At 34.7% G+C, this 14885-nt stretch overlaps 1 protein-coding gene across 1 annotated transcript; it reads left to right on the top strand.

Moving 5' to 3' along the window:
- The first annotated feature begins 1917 nt into the window (after positions 1-1917).
- LOC107853541 (titin homolog) lies at positions 1918-11435 on the top strand. The gene is made up of 6 exons (XM_016698535.2): positions 1918-2440; positions 6533-6663; positions 7453-7992; positions 9378-9732; positions 9858-10096; positions 10582-11435. The coding sequence occupies exons 1-6, from the start codon at positions 1936-1938 to the stop codon at positions 11227-11229; spliced, it is 2418 nt and encodes an 805-aa protein (XP_016554021.2). The 5' UTR covers positions 1918-1935; the 3' UTR covers positions 11230-11435.
- The last annotated feature ends 3450 nt before the right edge of the window (positions 11436-14885 follow it).

Below are 14885 nucleotides of genomic sequence, written 5' to 3'. Positions count from 1 at the left end.
AGAGTTAATCCCTAGACTTTTAGGTAAATAAAAATATTCGACAAAGTACACCATCTAGTTTTCTTGTAACCTAGGTACCAACAAATAATATTATATATTTGCATAAAACTTAATTTTATGATAAGACCACGGGTTCATTTGCTTATTGATAAATTATATGTATTATAAATATTTAATAATGAATTTAAATATTATTCTATATTACTTTGAGATTATTATAAAAACTTATAACTTTATATTACTTTGAGATCATTATAAAAAATTATAACTTCAAATTTTGAATTCATTTTTGTTATCCCCAATTTATACTTGTCGTAACATACTAATGATGGAATCTGAAGTACATAAAATGTCCTGGTTGTGGTTGAACCTCCAATTTTCTTATGTGAGGAGATTCAAAAAATTATAATTTTCTTTTAAGAAAGAAATCACCCTATTTAATTTGGATGACATATAATTTAAACCATTACCTAAAATCAAAATTAATAATATTTACCTTATTCGGGATAATTTTAGAGATTTTTCTCAGATTTTTAACTTTATGACATTAACTTTCATTGTGATTTAGTGCTAGGAAGTCAGACGTAAAGGGAGGTTCATGAAACTACGACTTATTATTTAATCGTATAAAGTAAATAAAAATTGATGTAAACAACTGTATTAACACCTAAATAGTTGTTTATTCAATTGATTAAACTAAGAATAGTCAGCAGATGTATAATATGTATATACTCTATTTTTACTTTTTTAGTTGTCAAAATTTTCTTCTTAAGAGTCAAACGATATAAACTTTGACCAATAGTATGTAGTTTTCATATTAATATGAAAAAGTTGCAATTCGTAGTACTTTTCATATAATTTTGAATATCTAAATTTTAATTGTAAAATCTTAAATTAATATAATCTAATTTAGCTTTAAAAATTAGTCAAATCGACTCTCAACTCTCGAAAAGCGAAATGTGACAACTAAAAAAAACGGAGCAAGTAATATGATTATATACTCCCTCAATTCCCTTTTATATGCTCGTTTTTCTTCTTAGAGTCAAACTATATAATTTTGACCAACGTTTTAAGATGTATTTCTTAATTAAATTATAAAAAAAAAAAAGAAATTGCATACTAAATACTTTTCATTTAATTTTTAAATACTTAAATTTTAATTTTAAAAATTAATTTAATTTAATTTGACTTTAAAATTTAGTCAAATTGATTCACGAAAATGAAGAAAGTAGAGCTGTTAATACGAGTTGGCCCAGTCTATCCGGGTTAGCCCACACAGGCTTTGAGTTTGACGGGTCAAGCCGGGTTGACCCACACAGGCTTTGAGTTTAACGGGCCAAGGATGGGCCAAAAAACATCAAGCCCACACCATTACTCCATGGGCTGCCTCACGGGCCAACCCACTTTTTCAAAAAATAATATTTTATAATTTAATTTTAGAATGTTAATAAACATAATTATTACCAGACACAATTACATAGTGTTAATACTTGTTAATCAAGTCTCCAACACCCCAAAAAATATTTCTAATAGCTAAATTAAATAACTTTTGACATGATATCCTTCGAACCAAATAAAAATATCAATAAGCAATCTAAATAATTGCATGTATTTAACTTATAGGTTGACCCACGGGCTAATCCAACCTACATTGATCAAGCCCCACAGGCTTATACAGGCCAGACTAAAAAATTCTATTCTTAAATGGACTGCAAAAATTGAAATCCAACTCTATCAAATTACGGGGACGAGCCGGCCCAACGGCCTCACCATGTTGACGGCTCCAGAAGGAAGTATATGAAAAGGAGAGTGTATTATTTTAGTATAGCGGTTGGAAAATGTGTGAAGATCCCCTAATTTAATAATTTAATTGGTTTATTAAGAATTAATATTTTTCAAAGGTCAAATGCCATTCCTTTTTGGACCTTTTAGCATATGTATTACTGTATCACGAACCCCCGTGTTTTTTATATAATACAAGTATTAATTGACTCAAAAGTCGTTAGAAGTGGAGCAAAACAAACAACAACAACAAAAAAAAACATCATGTTTGACCAATACAATAATTTAGATTTTGGAATTGAAGAGGATGCCTCTAATTTGCCACTAATTTTCTGCCCCTCACCAGGTACCTTGAGTTGGCAAGATCAATGTTTGTCTGATCATGATGGTATCCTAAGTACTGTTAGTAAAAATGTGGCTAATTACTCGACAGCAGTACATGGAGAAAATGTTGAAACTATGCATGATGATAGTAATAATAATAATAATAATGAGCCAGATCCAGCTCATATAGTGTCAAAGAAACTGTTTTGCTTTGCCGATGGCCACATTCTTGATCCACACCACGTTGATTTATTTTGCTTGGATCTGTTAAAGAGGACATATCAACTTACCATTCATCGACACAATGAATCCGACTCATTTTCCTTGACAAAAGGTACGGCTATTTCAATCCGACTTTTACATTTTATCTGAAATACCTACTCTCCGTTTCAATTTGTTTTTTCTATCTCGACTTGATACGAAGTTTGACAAAGTAAAGAATTACTTTTGAATCTCGATCTCTTAAATAAAATATGTGTCAAATGTACCAACATGCCTTTAGTTTTATGGTCTCAAAGATATCACGCGGAAAGTTGAAATTAAAGGGTTGAAGAACAAAGACAAATGACCATTTTTTTTTAAAAAATAAGATTTAAAAGGAAAGTAGGTTAAGTAAATTGATACGAAGTGAATATTTGTTTAACGTGGTTACTTGATTATTGTGTGATTTGGCCACGAGATAATAATCCTCTATCCACGAACCAATTTTACTTGTTGATAATCCAATTATCAAATTGTTTACCTTTTTAGAGGTATTAATTTATAATTTCTAGAGGTGGAGACGGGATATGAAACTTATGGATTCAAGATTGTTCTTACGAACATTATTGCCCAAAAGATTAAAGTATGTAAGAATTGAAAGAAAATTATGAAAAAGAAAGACAAAAAAGAATTGAGATTACACTGGGCTTGTTGTTGTTGTTTTTCTTGGATGATCAATATTTTGTGCAATGTTTATGTTCATATACAAGTAAAAAAACTCAAAAACTCCTAAATAAAATACAAAATAACTATAGGGATACACTTTAAAATAAAGTAGGATTCTAAATAAGATAGAAAATTAAGGGGATATATTTCTAAATAAGGTAGGAGATTCTTTCTACTTAATAAGTATACAAAATATTTACCTAAGGTGTACAAAGAAAATAACATGTGCCATGATCTGCTGAATTTGAGACGAAATCAACTTGTTAACGTAGCCCCAAGGCATTTAATCCGTCATCAAATAATGTTGAGACTGCAGCAGACGAATGATGAAACAGGTGAACCAACCGGGTCTAATGAACAAAATATAGTATCTCAACACCTAACTTGTCTAAAACACTGTGATGAAAAGGACCAGTGAGTGATTTTGTGAATAAATAAGCTAATTGTGAGAAAGATGGAACAAATGAAAGTGAAATAAGTCCATCTAAAAATTTTTGTTGAACGAAATGACAATCAATCTCAACATGCTTTGTTCTTTCGTGAAACACGGGGTTCTTAGCAATGTGTATTGCTGCCTGACTATCTGAATAAAGAGGTACATGCAATGATATTGAAATGGAGAGATCTTGGAAGAGACAAACCAATCATGTAAGCTCGGCAATCACGTGCCTCATAGAACAATACTCAGCCTCGGATTCATAATAGTATCTCCATCATTTAAACTTAGCTTTACTGTAGGATCAAGAGGAGATGAAACAGGTGACATATGTGTGACATCAAATTCCTTTAGGAGATTAACTGTGAACTTTTCTTGTGATAGTATGATTCCATGAGGTTCCCTCAATACCTCCATGCCTAAGAAAAAATATAAATCTCCCAAATCCTTTATTCTAAACTCCTCATGTAGAAATTATTTCAATGCGTGCAACTTTGCATTGTCATTACCTGTTAAAACAATGTCATTTCAATGCGTGCTCTGATACCATGATAAAGAATTGATCTTGGGCCTAACTCAACCTTAAAAGCCTAGCTCATGAGGGGAGGATTGTGATGCAAATCAGTCCACCAAGATGCCAAAACAGTCCACAAAACGTGAGAAGAACAAGCAACACAAAGGGATACAAGATGACAAACACAAAAACAAACGGATTTGCAAAATAATGAAAGGATAGATAGTGAGACCAAGATTATTACAAGATTAAGAACCAAGTATATTTCAACATTAATCCCCTAATGAATGTAATAATCAAAACCACACTCTTGCGGTGACCACCAAGGTAATCGACTTACCTCAAGATCCACCGTTTCCAAGCAAAGAACAATATTGGCTTTTCCAAGCCCTATACTAAGGATGACTTTTCCAAGTCCTAACTAAGACTATACTAAGGTAGTCTACTCTCAAGAGAGAGGATTTCAAGTGTTTCAATCTTTCATCTTTCATCAACTAACTAGCAAATGAACTAATAGAACCTATTTATAGTCTAACTTATTACATAACAAAATGACCATAGTATCCTTAATGAAAAGGGGTGGTCATGGAGTGTTACTTGGACAAGGCTAAGTGACCAAAATGCCCTTAATGAAGGCCCAAAACCGTGAGTCCTCAATTTTCAATGCTCTAAGCAATCTTCCACACGTGAGATTGCTCTTTGGTGTACTCAAATCGGCCCCTCCATGTAGGATCCCGTGTCCTCAATGCGACCAAAGCTTGATGCCCTATGTACTGACTTCGAATGATGTCATCAAAAGCTAAGGTGGCCATTTGACTCGTATCAGATTGTCCAAGTGATATAAAGAGACCAAGCACTCATTCTTCTTCCGATGTGGAACTCTTAACACTCCTCCGCATGTTTAGACCTTGTTAACTGGAGAGTGAATAATATAATATAGGGGCCCAACATCGGTGAACAAAGAATTTGGATGGGCCTACTCAGATACCATGTAAGAATTGAAAGAAAAGTATGAAAAAGAAACATAAAAGAATTACGAAAAATTTTCTTCTCCTTTTTTTTCGATGATCAATATTTTGTACAATGTTTATATATATATATATACAAATAAGAAAAATTTAAAGATTCCTAAGGACTTTTAAGGTAGGAAACTAAGGAGATAGACTTGTAAATAAGGTAGGATAATATACAAAATATTTAATAAAGGTGTACAAAGGAAATAATATGTGCCATGATCTATTGAATTTGGGATGAAATCAATTTATTAACACGTTCCAAGGATTTAATCCATCATCAAATAATATTGAGACAATGATGAAACAGGTGAACCAGCCCGCTTTAGTGAACAAAATGCAGTATCTCAACAAAGTAAAGGGGTTTGTTTGGGATATTGGAGAAAACTTAGTGTGGGACCCAGGGTAAGGGAGAGCAGCCAAGCTATTAAAGGAGAATCTGGTGTTGCAAATGTACATACAAATTATATTGAAGCTTTGACTTAGTTGTAATCTGAATTCAACACGTATGATTTACGGTAGAGTTGTGTTAAGAAATTTGGGTTGTTACAGTTGTGATCCTTTAAAATAAATGGGTTGTATTAATTTTTTTTTTTTTTTTAATTATTATTAGTGGGTTGTATTGTTTTCTTTTTAATTACACCGAGGTTAAGGGGAAGGGGAAATGGGGAGGAAATTATAAGACGCGGAATCGAACCCTCACTAACAACGTAAAAGTTCATGTAGTCAATCAACTAAGCTACTAAAGTTTCTCAAAATCTACTGGAATCCACCGAACCTGTAAGCTATACTCTAGCTCAGCCCTCCTATATTCTAGTTTGCAAGCGTTGTGAGAGAGTTTTCTTTTATGTTGTAAAATAGATGTGTTGGAGTGGGTTACATTCCCACGTCCATTGGGGAATGAATCTGTACTCTACTTGTATGATTTCGTGAATAAATTTTTGGGGTTGAGTTAGATCTAAGTGTCATATCTTTAAATAGTATTAGAGTTATGTCCATCTGTGTTTGGCTGCTGATCATGTTTTAGTTGGGTTTGAGCATGAACGGTGTGTTAGAGTGGGTTGAAGTCCCATATCGGTTGAGAATAGACAGATAATCTACTTATATGGGCTCAGGCAATCCTCCACTCACATGCTAGCTTTTAGGGTTGAATTAGATTCAAGTGCCATATATTTATATGGTATTACATGGAGCATGTTTGGTAATTTATAATTATAATTCAAAATCTGGAAGTGGAGGGGAAAAACGGGGAATAAATAAGATTAATAAAACAGATGATATTGCTAATTACATATTTGTGCTACAAACAATTGATGTGCTTGCTCGGACTCTCCAAAAATATTGCCGCACCGACACGCACCCGATGACATTTTTGAAAAGTCCTAGCAACATAGCGTGTGTGCATATGGTGTATATCGGTGGAAACAAAGAGTAACTATCGCAGATATTGATATGGACATGTATTTTCTTAATGTAATGCTCTATGCTTGTTATATTTTCTGCTTAAAAAGACTAAAATCTCTGCTCGTTCATCAGTTCGTGTAGTATCATCAGACCTAGTCCAGTTGCTGGAGGTATTTCTGTTGTCTAAAGTGCGGCTGATGTTCCTCATAGATGAAGAGTACTGGCTCCTTACGGATGAGCTGAACCTCAAAGGGACGGGGCAGGTATTTATCCCCCCGTTCAAGCTTCCTACCACAGCATTTCTGTTTGTTTCTACTTCAAATCTGAACAGTTACTAATATTGATGTAAGAGGTCTTGAACTATTTTCATGATTGATCACATGCTGAATCTGAAGTCTCTAAAGAAACATCACGTGTGGTTGTTCGCCTTTTACCCATTTCTTTTATATTGTTTGAATAGACTGACTCATGTAACAGGCTTATTGTACAGGTTTCGTCTATGTTTACTAGGAAATACGATAAAAGGTGCTTTTCAAAACAGGAAAAAGTTTTTCTTTGTCAGTAAGAAAGTTAAAAGAATGCTGCACTTTAGTTCTTTTAGTTGATATAACAAAACAAAGTTAGTAAATAGAAGAAACATATATGTATATGAAGGCTGAAGCATTTGCAAAAATATATAGCTTTCTCTGCCTCTGAAATTACATGTCTTTTACTTTTTATATTGGAGTGATGTGTAGCATTAAATTTCTTATATTTCCTTTTTTGCTGTTGCCTTCACGGTGTTTTATGCATGGATGACACAATTCTTGATTTCAATCTGCAAATGTAGTAAGAAAGCTGCATGCATAGCTAAAACTATGATATGATAATGTCTGATTTCTCAATAATAATGAACACATTTTAGTTCCAGCGTTTTCTCCTGAACTATTTGTTAAATGATGAAAAGTTGTTTCTGTGACAATGCTGCTTTTCTGAAACCGCTTTTGTATTCCCATATGAACATTCTTGGTTAACATATAGGAACTTCTAATTTGGATTTTCTTTTACTGCAGTCACATTTACAGATGGAAGTACGACTTGCCTTTTCATTGCAAAACGTGATGAAATCCACTATGCGTTATGCCATTTCTCATGCCGCTTCATCCAGAAAGACTAACAGCCAAAATGTGAAATCTTTTGTTGTTTGTGAGTTTGAGAATGAACTTTTCCTTGATCAAAATGCAGATTGCAGAGGAAAGTCAAAATCCTTCATTCCTTGTCGGAGCAACATTAAGTTATCCCCCTGTAGGGTGGCTTCGGTAGTTTATAGTCTCTACCTATATGGGGAAGTGCATGAAGATTTTACAATCCTAGGGTGTGTTTTCGACATTGGTTCATCTCTCTGCAGTTCAAGTACAAGTGTCAAGTTCTCTTATCGCACTGAGCATCATTCTTCTCCTGGTCATTCGCAAGATTACGATTCTCATGGGACTTTGTCTCTGAGCCCGTTGTTACCCTCTGAAGAGTCACCCGTTGGATGCTTTAAGATTGCATACTGTCCGCAGAGAGCTCGATTAACTTCCAAAAGTCATAGAAGCCCTGGTAGTAACAAGGTTAGTCTTAACCCTGCTGCGTTCCTGTCCTTTTCTTATCAAAAATTGCAGTATTCTTCTGGTTTTGTTAGTTCTAAAAATGTGTTTATTAGCCTTGAAGTTCCTCCTTTGAGGTCGTCTATTAGCAGAATAGTTTGTTATATCAATTTTGCTTCTTCTAGAATGTACATTTCCAATCATCTTTGTTAGAGCCGGTTAAAGTCGAGAAAAATGAGTTGAAAGACCCTCTCAAGTCTTTAATTAAATAAAAGTGACAAGTGAGTCCCACAATATTCTTAAGTTACAAAAGATAAAGTCGCTTAAACAACTGGGACAGTTGTTCGACAACAGCATTAGTTGTCCCAACAATTTTAAAATTCTCCAACAACTTTACATAGTTGTCAAACAACTTTGATAGTTATTGAGACAATTTCTATGGTTGTTGAGACAACCTTTTTAGTTGATGGAGCGAAAATGTTAAAAGAAAAACTGAATTTTTTTGTCCCTTTTACCTAATTTTTAAAATTTGAAGGATCCCCACTTAATTGACAAACGTGTTTGTCCTTTTTAATTCAAAGTCCCGTTAAAGCCCTGTTAAAGTTCACTTTAGTTACTACAGTAACTTTTTAGAATAATAAGTTCCTACTTTAGGATAAAATTGAATTTGAAATTTCTATTAGATAAAGATTAGTTTGTTGAGATAGTTTAGGTTTTTGAATTTTAAATTATGCAGATTTGTTGTTTCAAGTTAGCTATTTAAAACCCTCTTATGATTAATAAAAAATAATTGAAAGCTTGAAAGTCATTTCAATTCAAAGAGAATTATTTTAACCCCTTTTAGTTGTTCCATTTTTTGTTAGAAAAAACAAGATTCTCCATTAGTTGGGGATTGGGCCGGTGGTCTGCTTATATGGACTTGGATAGTCCATTCTTCATGAGCTAACTTTTGGCATTGAGTTATGCTCATGTGTCATATCCTTAATTGATATCGTGCCAAATCCATCCCCGTTTCAACTCTCAATTCATGCTGCAATTGGCCTGGGCGTGAAAGGGTGAATGAACCGATGGTTTGCGTATATAAACTTGGGCAATATTCTCGGCATGAGCTGGCTTTTGGGTTGAGTTTTGTTCATGTGTCATATCTTTATATGCTACAGAGCCAAGTCCATCCCCATTTTGGACTCTCGGTTCACGCTCTAGTTGGGCCTGGGCGTGAAGAGGGTGGGTGTTAGGGTGGGTTAAAGACTTAGCCCACATTTATTGGAGGAATAGATTGGTTGTTTGTTTATATGGACTTGACAATCCTTTTCTCATGAGCTAACTTTTGGGGTTGAGTTAGGCCTAACTGTGATATCTTACAATTTTAAAGCAGATTACATTGTTAGAATACTTCAAACTTTTTGCAGCAAAAACAACATGGCTTATCTCCATATCCAGATTCTGCAGTATTTCAAAGTTCATCAAATGGAGAGATGTTATTGGAAGCATTCAACGAAAATGCAAATGCTAGTAATGAAATCCAAGAGGTTATTGTAGACAGTCGAACAAACATTCAAAACAAACGAAAGAAGCCAAGCGCAACACGGAGTTTAGAAGATGCTAGTAATGAAATCCAAGAGGTTATTGTAGACAGTCAAACAAACATTCAAAACAAAAGAAAGAAGCCAAGCACAACACAGTGTGCTGCTAGCTTGATTAGTTTAGAAGACCTTAAACAGAACTATGGCAAGAAACGAGCAGAGGCTGCTGAAAGATTTCAAGGTAATTAAGCTCTGAATTCTAATCTCGATCACATACAATGATGTTTCTTTTATTTTTCTTTCTGAATTCCATCCTCTAGGTAATAAGCTTGATATCATCTTCTTATCTAATACTTGATCCTGCAGTTAGTGTTTCTACATTTAAGCGAAGATGCAGAGAGGTTGGCATTCTCCGGTGGCCACCCGTTTCCGAGAAAAAGAGAAAAATGAAGGAAAAAGAAGCAGATAATATAGATGAGAGTAATAATTTCGAAGAAAAAACTTCGGCAATACTGAACTGTACGCCCAAAAGACAGGCAGTAGATTGTGGTACTAAAGTTTCATCTTGCTACAACTCAACATCTGGGACTACTGAAGGCATTTATGTGAGCATACTTACTCTTTCTTTTTCTCATCCATCATTTCAGTAATTTACCTTTTCTTAGCTCTCCTTATTTGAAGAAATGGACAGTGTTAGAACAAAAGATATACATATACTCCCTCTTCAATTTGTTCGTGTTGCTTTCCTTTTAGACCATTTTAAAAAGAATGTCTCTTTCCTTTTTTTACCACTCTTTACTTTCAATTTTCCACGTGACATATTTAAGACCATAAGATTAAAGGACATTTTTCGTAGATTCTATGTATCTTTAGTTTTAGACCACAAGATTTATAAGCTTTGTTTAACTTCTTAAACTTCGTGTCAAGTTAAAACCAAAAAAACAACTTGAAACCGAGGGAGTATATAGTTTTCTTTAAACGAAGAGGAAATTCCGGGTCCAAGCTTCTTTTATATACCCACCAGCCATCTTTTCAACTACGCTTCAAGATTAGCCAATATATACTTCTGAGTTGTACTTCCAATCTGCAGGGTTATGCCGTTGATGATATGGATTCTACTCCTATGGGAGTTCAACTTTTTCTTGACTCAACATCGGTGCAGCCACTGAACTCAACTTCTTGCGATGAAAACAGTGGACAGAAGACAAAGCTGCTTTTCGATAACTTGATTGCATTGCCTCTCAAAGATCTAATCGACCCTGAAAATGAAACTTCCATGGAAAAAGCATTGTCCATCCTAGCAGACAACCTCTCTTTGTTTTCAGAAGAACAAGCCGAACAAATACTTGAACTCTCAGTCGATTTTCATGCGCTCGTGCATAGCTGGAGACAGTATTCTCAATCGCAAGGGCGCAGTCAAAAGTCCTTAGCTGAAACGGAGAAAATTAGAGATTTGGCGGAGACATCAGTGAAAGATGAAGAGAGTCTTAATGTCAGATACGAAGAACTCGAAAGAAAGGAACAGGAACTGATGGCACAATTGGAAGCAGTGCAGAAAGAGAAGGCAGGGATAGCTGAACAAAGGAACGAAAAATCCAAGCAGACCAAGCACTTGGTTTCTTTGGCAGAGGAGAAAACAACAAGTACCACCAAAGAGAAACACATGATGAAAATAGCCACTACCAAGCTGAACACCTTAGTTGATCAGTGGACTAAAATACAATCTTTCTTTATCTAGATTTCCTAGTAAAACTCAATTAGGTTCCACAATGTTTGTCGCTTTAGCTGAAGGCATTATTTTCTGTATAATTAAGCGAGTTGATTACTCATGAAGTCATTCAGCTAATAAAAAATTGTGCGAGGAAGTCATTTTTCTTTATTTTGTAACAAAAAAATCACTTTATTTTTTTCATTTCACCTATAAAGTTATTGACTACACTCCAATGATATTTCTAGTCATTTAGTTGATGTGACATCAGGGGTGACTTCAACATGAAGCTGGCGAAGCCAAGGCTTTAGGCCCCCAATTCTTGGAGGTCCCATTTTTAGAATTTATAGGTTTATAGTTTCATATTTTTTAATTAGAACATATTGAGTACTTTTTAATATTTTTTATTTTATTATAATGTCATTTTAACTCAAAAAACACTATCACTTTAAGAATTCAGGACTAAAATTGTATATTATTTCCAACTTTACCTATAAAATTAAAGAATATTCTTCTTAATAATGCTTAATTATCAAACAAAAATAATACAATAAATAGGGCTAGCTTAGTAAAGTATAGTTCTATACCTTGTATTTCTTATTTTGCCTAATGAAAATGAAAATAATTAAAATAAGAGGTATAGTGGAACGGAGGGAGTAGAAAAGTAAGCAATATTTCAAGCAGATAAAAAGATTTTAGTATTATTCTTCAAATGTGTATAGTGCTTATAGAGTTCTCATTAAAAATATCTCAGCCAAAATTTCTTAAAACTAATATTTACAAAATCTTACGATTGAAGGAATTACGTATATTATCAATTGATAAGAAATTATTGGAAGAAGTTCATTATAAAATAATTTTATTCATATCTTTGCATCTCAAATAGCCATAAAAATAGACTTCAAATAAAAATAATTAAGGGCTCATTTTGAAGTTTCGCTTTAGGCACCAGATATATTGAGCCGCCCCTGTGTGACATACAACATTATAGTCCTCTAGTACTAGGAAAAAGCCCTCTCAATGCTTTAACACCCGTGATCTCTGATTAAAGGGGTTTTATTTTCAGGTCTGAAGTAGAGAATTGTTTAACATCTTCAATAGGCCCTTTCTTTATGTTGAATATAAAGAAAATAAAAGAAGAATGTGGACGATGCAATTTTATTAAATTTATATCTGTACAAAATTCGAATTATATTAAATTCAAAATATATTAGTCCCAAATAAATATTGCGGATTAATATAATTGAATTAATTATTTAAGTCCAAATGTGTATGGATTTAAATAAGGCCCAATATTTATTGGGTTAGTCCATTAATTTGGGCTACAAATGATGAGCTCGCTTTACTAAACCCAAGATATTATTATATTCTAGTGGCTAAATAAGCGCCACGTGTCAAATGACGTGGCATGCCAAATCAAGTGAAGGAGCCAATAGGACCGTGCCACATGTCAAAATGATGCAACATGCCCATGAAATAAAAGCCCATAAAAAGACACCACATCACTTAAATCTGATTGATCAAAGGAAGTTCATATTCATCATGACTTTTCCTTTCCTACAACTATAAATAGGGGTCTCATAATTCAAAAAAGAGACCCCCAGACCTCTAACAAGTAGCAAGAGAAAGCTCGTGGATCAAACGCTGCAATTTCTCTAAAAAGCTCAAGCATTCAAAGCAAGTTCATCAAGATTCAAGATCAAGACCGCAATATTCAAGAACAAGCTCAAAAGCCCTTGAATTCAAGCACAAGTCAAGATCAAGTTCCTCAAACCCGCAAATCAAGTTCAAATTCAAGATCAAGCTTCAAGCCCTTGAATTTATATTTGAAAAGGCGAATCAGAAGATTCATAGAGTTTGTAACACTCGCATTGAAATCAATAAAATCAATTGTTGCAATATTTTTCTTGTCTTGAAGTATTTATTTTTCGATCTCTAAAATTTTATTGTCCAACAAATTCTGGCACGCCCAGTGGAACAATCTCTACCTCTCATCTCAACTTTTTATACTTCAAAGTTTAAGCAACGAAATGACTTCCAAGAAGGTCAATTCTCAATCAATTGCTTCCAAGGCTGCAGATTTAAAGTTCTCTGCTGAAGTAGAAAACATCCTTGGTGTTACTTTCGGAAGTCTAGGAGCTGTCACAAGAAGCAAGGCAAGCTTGCTAGGACAACAAACACATCCATTGTCGTCCGCTCCAGCTTCAATTTTTGGATCTTCAATCTCGAAAGGAATGAAGTCCAATGCAAGTGCTTCAGAAGGAGGAAGCAGTGTGGCTGAATCGCTTAAAAAGACTCTAGCTCTACTTGAGCATTCCGGTTCCAAATACTCTGGAGCCAAGAGCAATGGTCGTTCAACAAATGCGTTATCTCCACTTACGCAGCATAAGTTAAGCACTTCAAAGGTCAACTTGCGCAATAATCCGTGCTACTCTCCAACATCTCCAGTGATTATGCAAACAATGGTGACTGATGCCTCGTCTATAGAGGAGCAGCTTACGAATCTGGCAAAGACAATTAAGGGCCTGACCCAATATGTTCAGAATCAAGATGCTAGGATTGATAAGATAGTATATAGGGTGGAAGGCCTGATAACCGTAGAATCTATCCATGCACCGGTAAAAGCTCCAGAGGTTCATGAGATAGAAAATCCTTTGAAGCAAACACCACCGACTAAAGAGGTGGAAGTTTCTTCTGAGGGAATGATCCCAATTAGACAATTGAGGGAATTTATTGAAGGGACCCTCAACGACAAGTATGATGTTGTCACCAAGTCTTCCCTCGCATATGCTAAGCCCTACACTGTAAGGATAGACAGCCTCAAAATACCTGCCGGCTATCAACCCCTCAAATTTCAAAAATTTGAGGGCAAAGGGAACCCAAAACAGCATGTCGTACACTTTGTTGAGACATATAATAATGCTGGAACGTACAATGACTATCTTGTTAAACAATTTATTCATTCCTTAAAGGAAAATGCCTTTGATTGGTTTACGGATCTCGAGCCTAACTCCATCGATAGTTGGGAGCAATTGGAACATAAGTTCCTGAATCACTTTTATAGCATAAGGCATATAGTGGGCATGGTAGAGCTCATAAATACTCGGCAAAGAAAGGACGAACCAGTCGTTGACTTCATCAATCGATGGAGAAATGCTAGCCTAAATTGTAAAGATAGACTCAGTGAAGCTTGTGCGATAGAGATGTACATCCAAGGAATGCACTGGGGGCTCTTATACATCTCGCAAGGCATTAAGCTAAAATCCTTTGAAGAGTTAGCTACTTGTGCTCACGACATGGAGTTGAACATGTCTTTTGATGGAAAAGTAGAAGCGCCTATCCATTACCCTCGAAGGGGAAAGAATAAGCAAAAACCCAAAAGATAGGGAAAGTTTGTCCCAAAAAATGATAACAAAGAATCCATGAATGTCGACATGTCTCCTGTGAAGGTCACCACAAAGATAAGCAAGAAACAAAGTGTAAAGATGACTTCTGGAACACGTCCAAATCAGAAAACTTTAAAGAAGATGCAAGAAAAGGAATATCCCTTCCTTGATTTTGATGTTGCTGAGACATTGAACTCCCAGAGATGAAGCATCCCAATGAAGCTGAAAGGACCAATGACCCTAATTATTGCAAATATCATAGTCTCATAAGTCGCCCTCTAGAAAAATGCTTTGTCTTTA

The sequence above is a fragment of the Capsicum annuum genome, chromosome 3, assembly GCF_002878395.1.
Source record: "Capsicum annuum cultivar UCD-10X-F1 chromosome 3, UCD10Xv1.1, whole genome shotgun sequence".
NCBI lineage: Eukaryota > Viridiplantae > Streptophyta > Magnoliopsida > Solanales > Solanaceae > Capsicum > Capsicum annuum.
Note: the sequence above shows the minus strand (reverse complement) of the source record. Positions and strands in the feature narration are given on the sequence as shown.

Excerpts from the sequence above, each read along its gene's own strand:
- LOC107853541 (XM_016698535.2), top strand. The coding sequence starts at position 1,936 with ATGTATTACTGTATCACGAACCCCCGTGTTTTTTATATAATACAAGTA. Across the intron at positions 9,733-9,857 it reads GGCTGCTGAAAGATTTCAAG|TTAGTGTTTCTACATTTAAG; the intron begins GTAATTAAGCTC and ends TTGATCCTGCAG. Across the intron at positions 10,097-10,581 it reads GGACTACTGAAGGCATTTAT|GGTTATGCCGTTGATGATAT; the intron begins GTGAGCATACTT and ends TCCAATCTGCAG.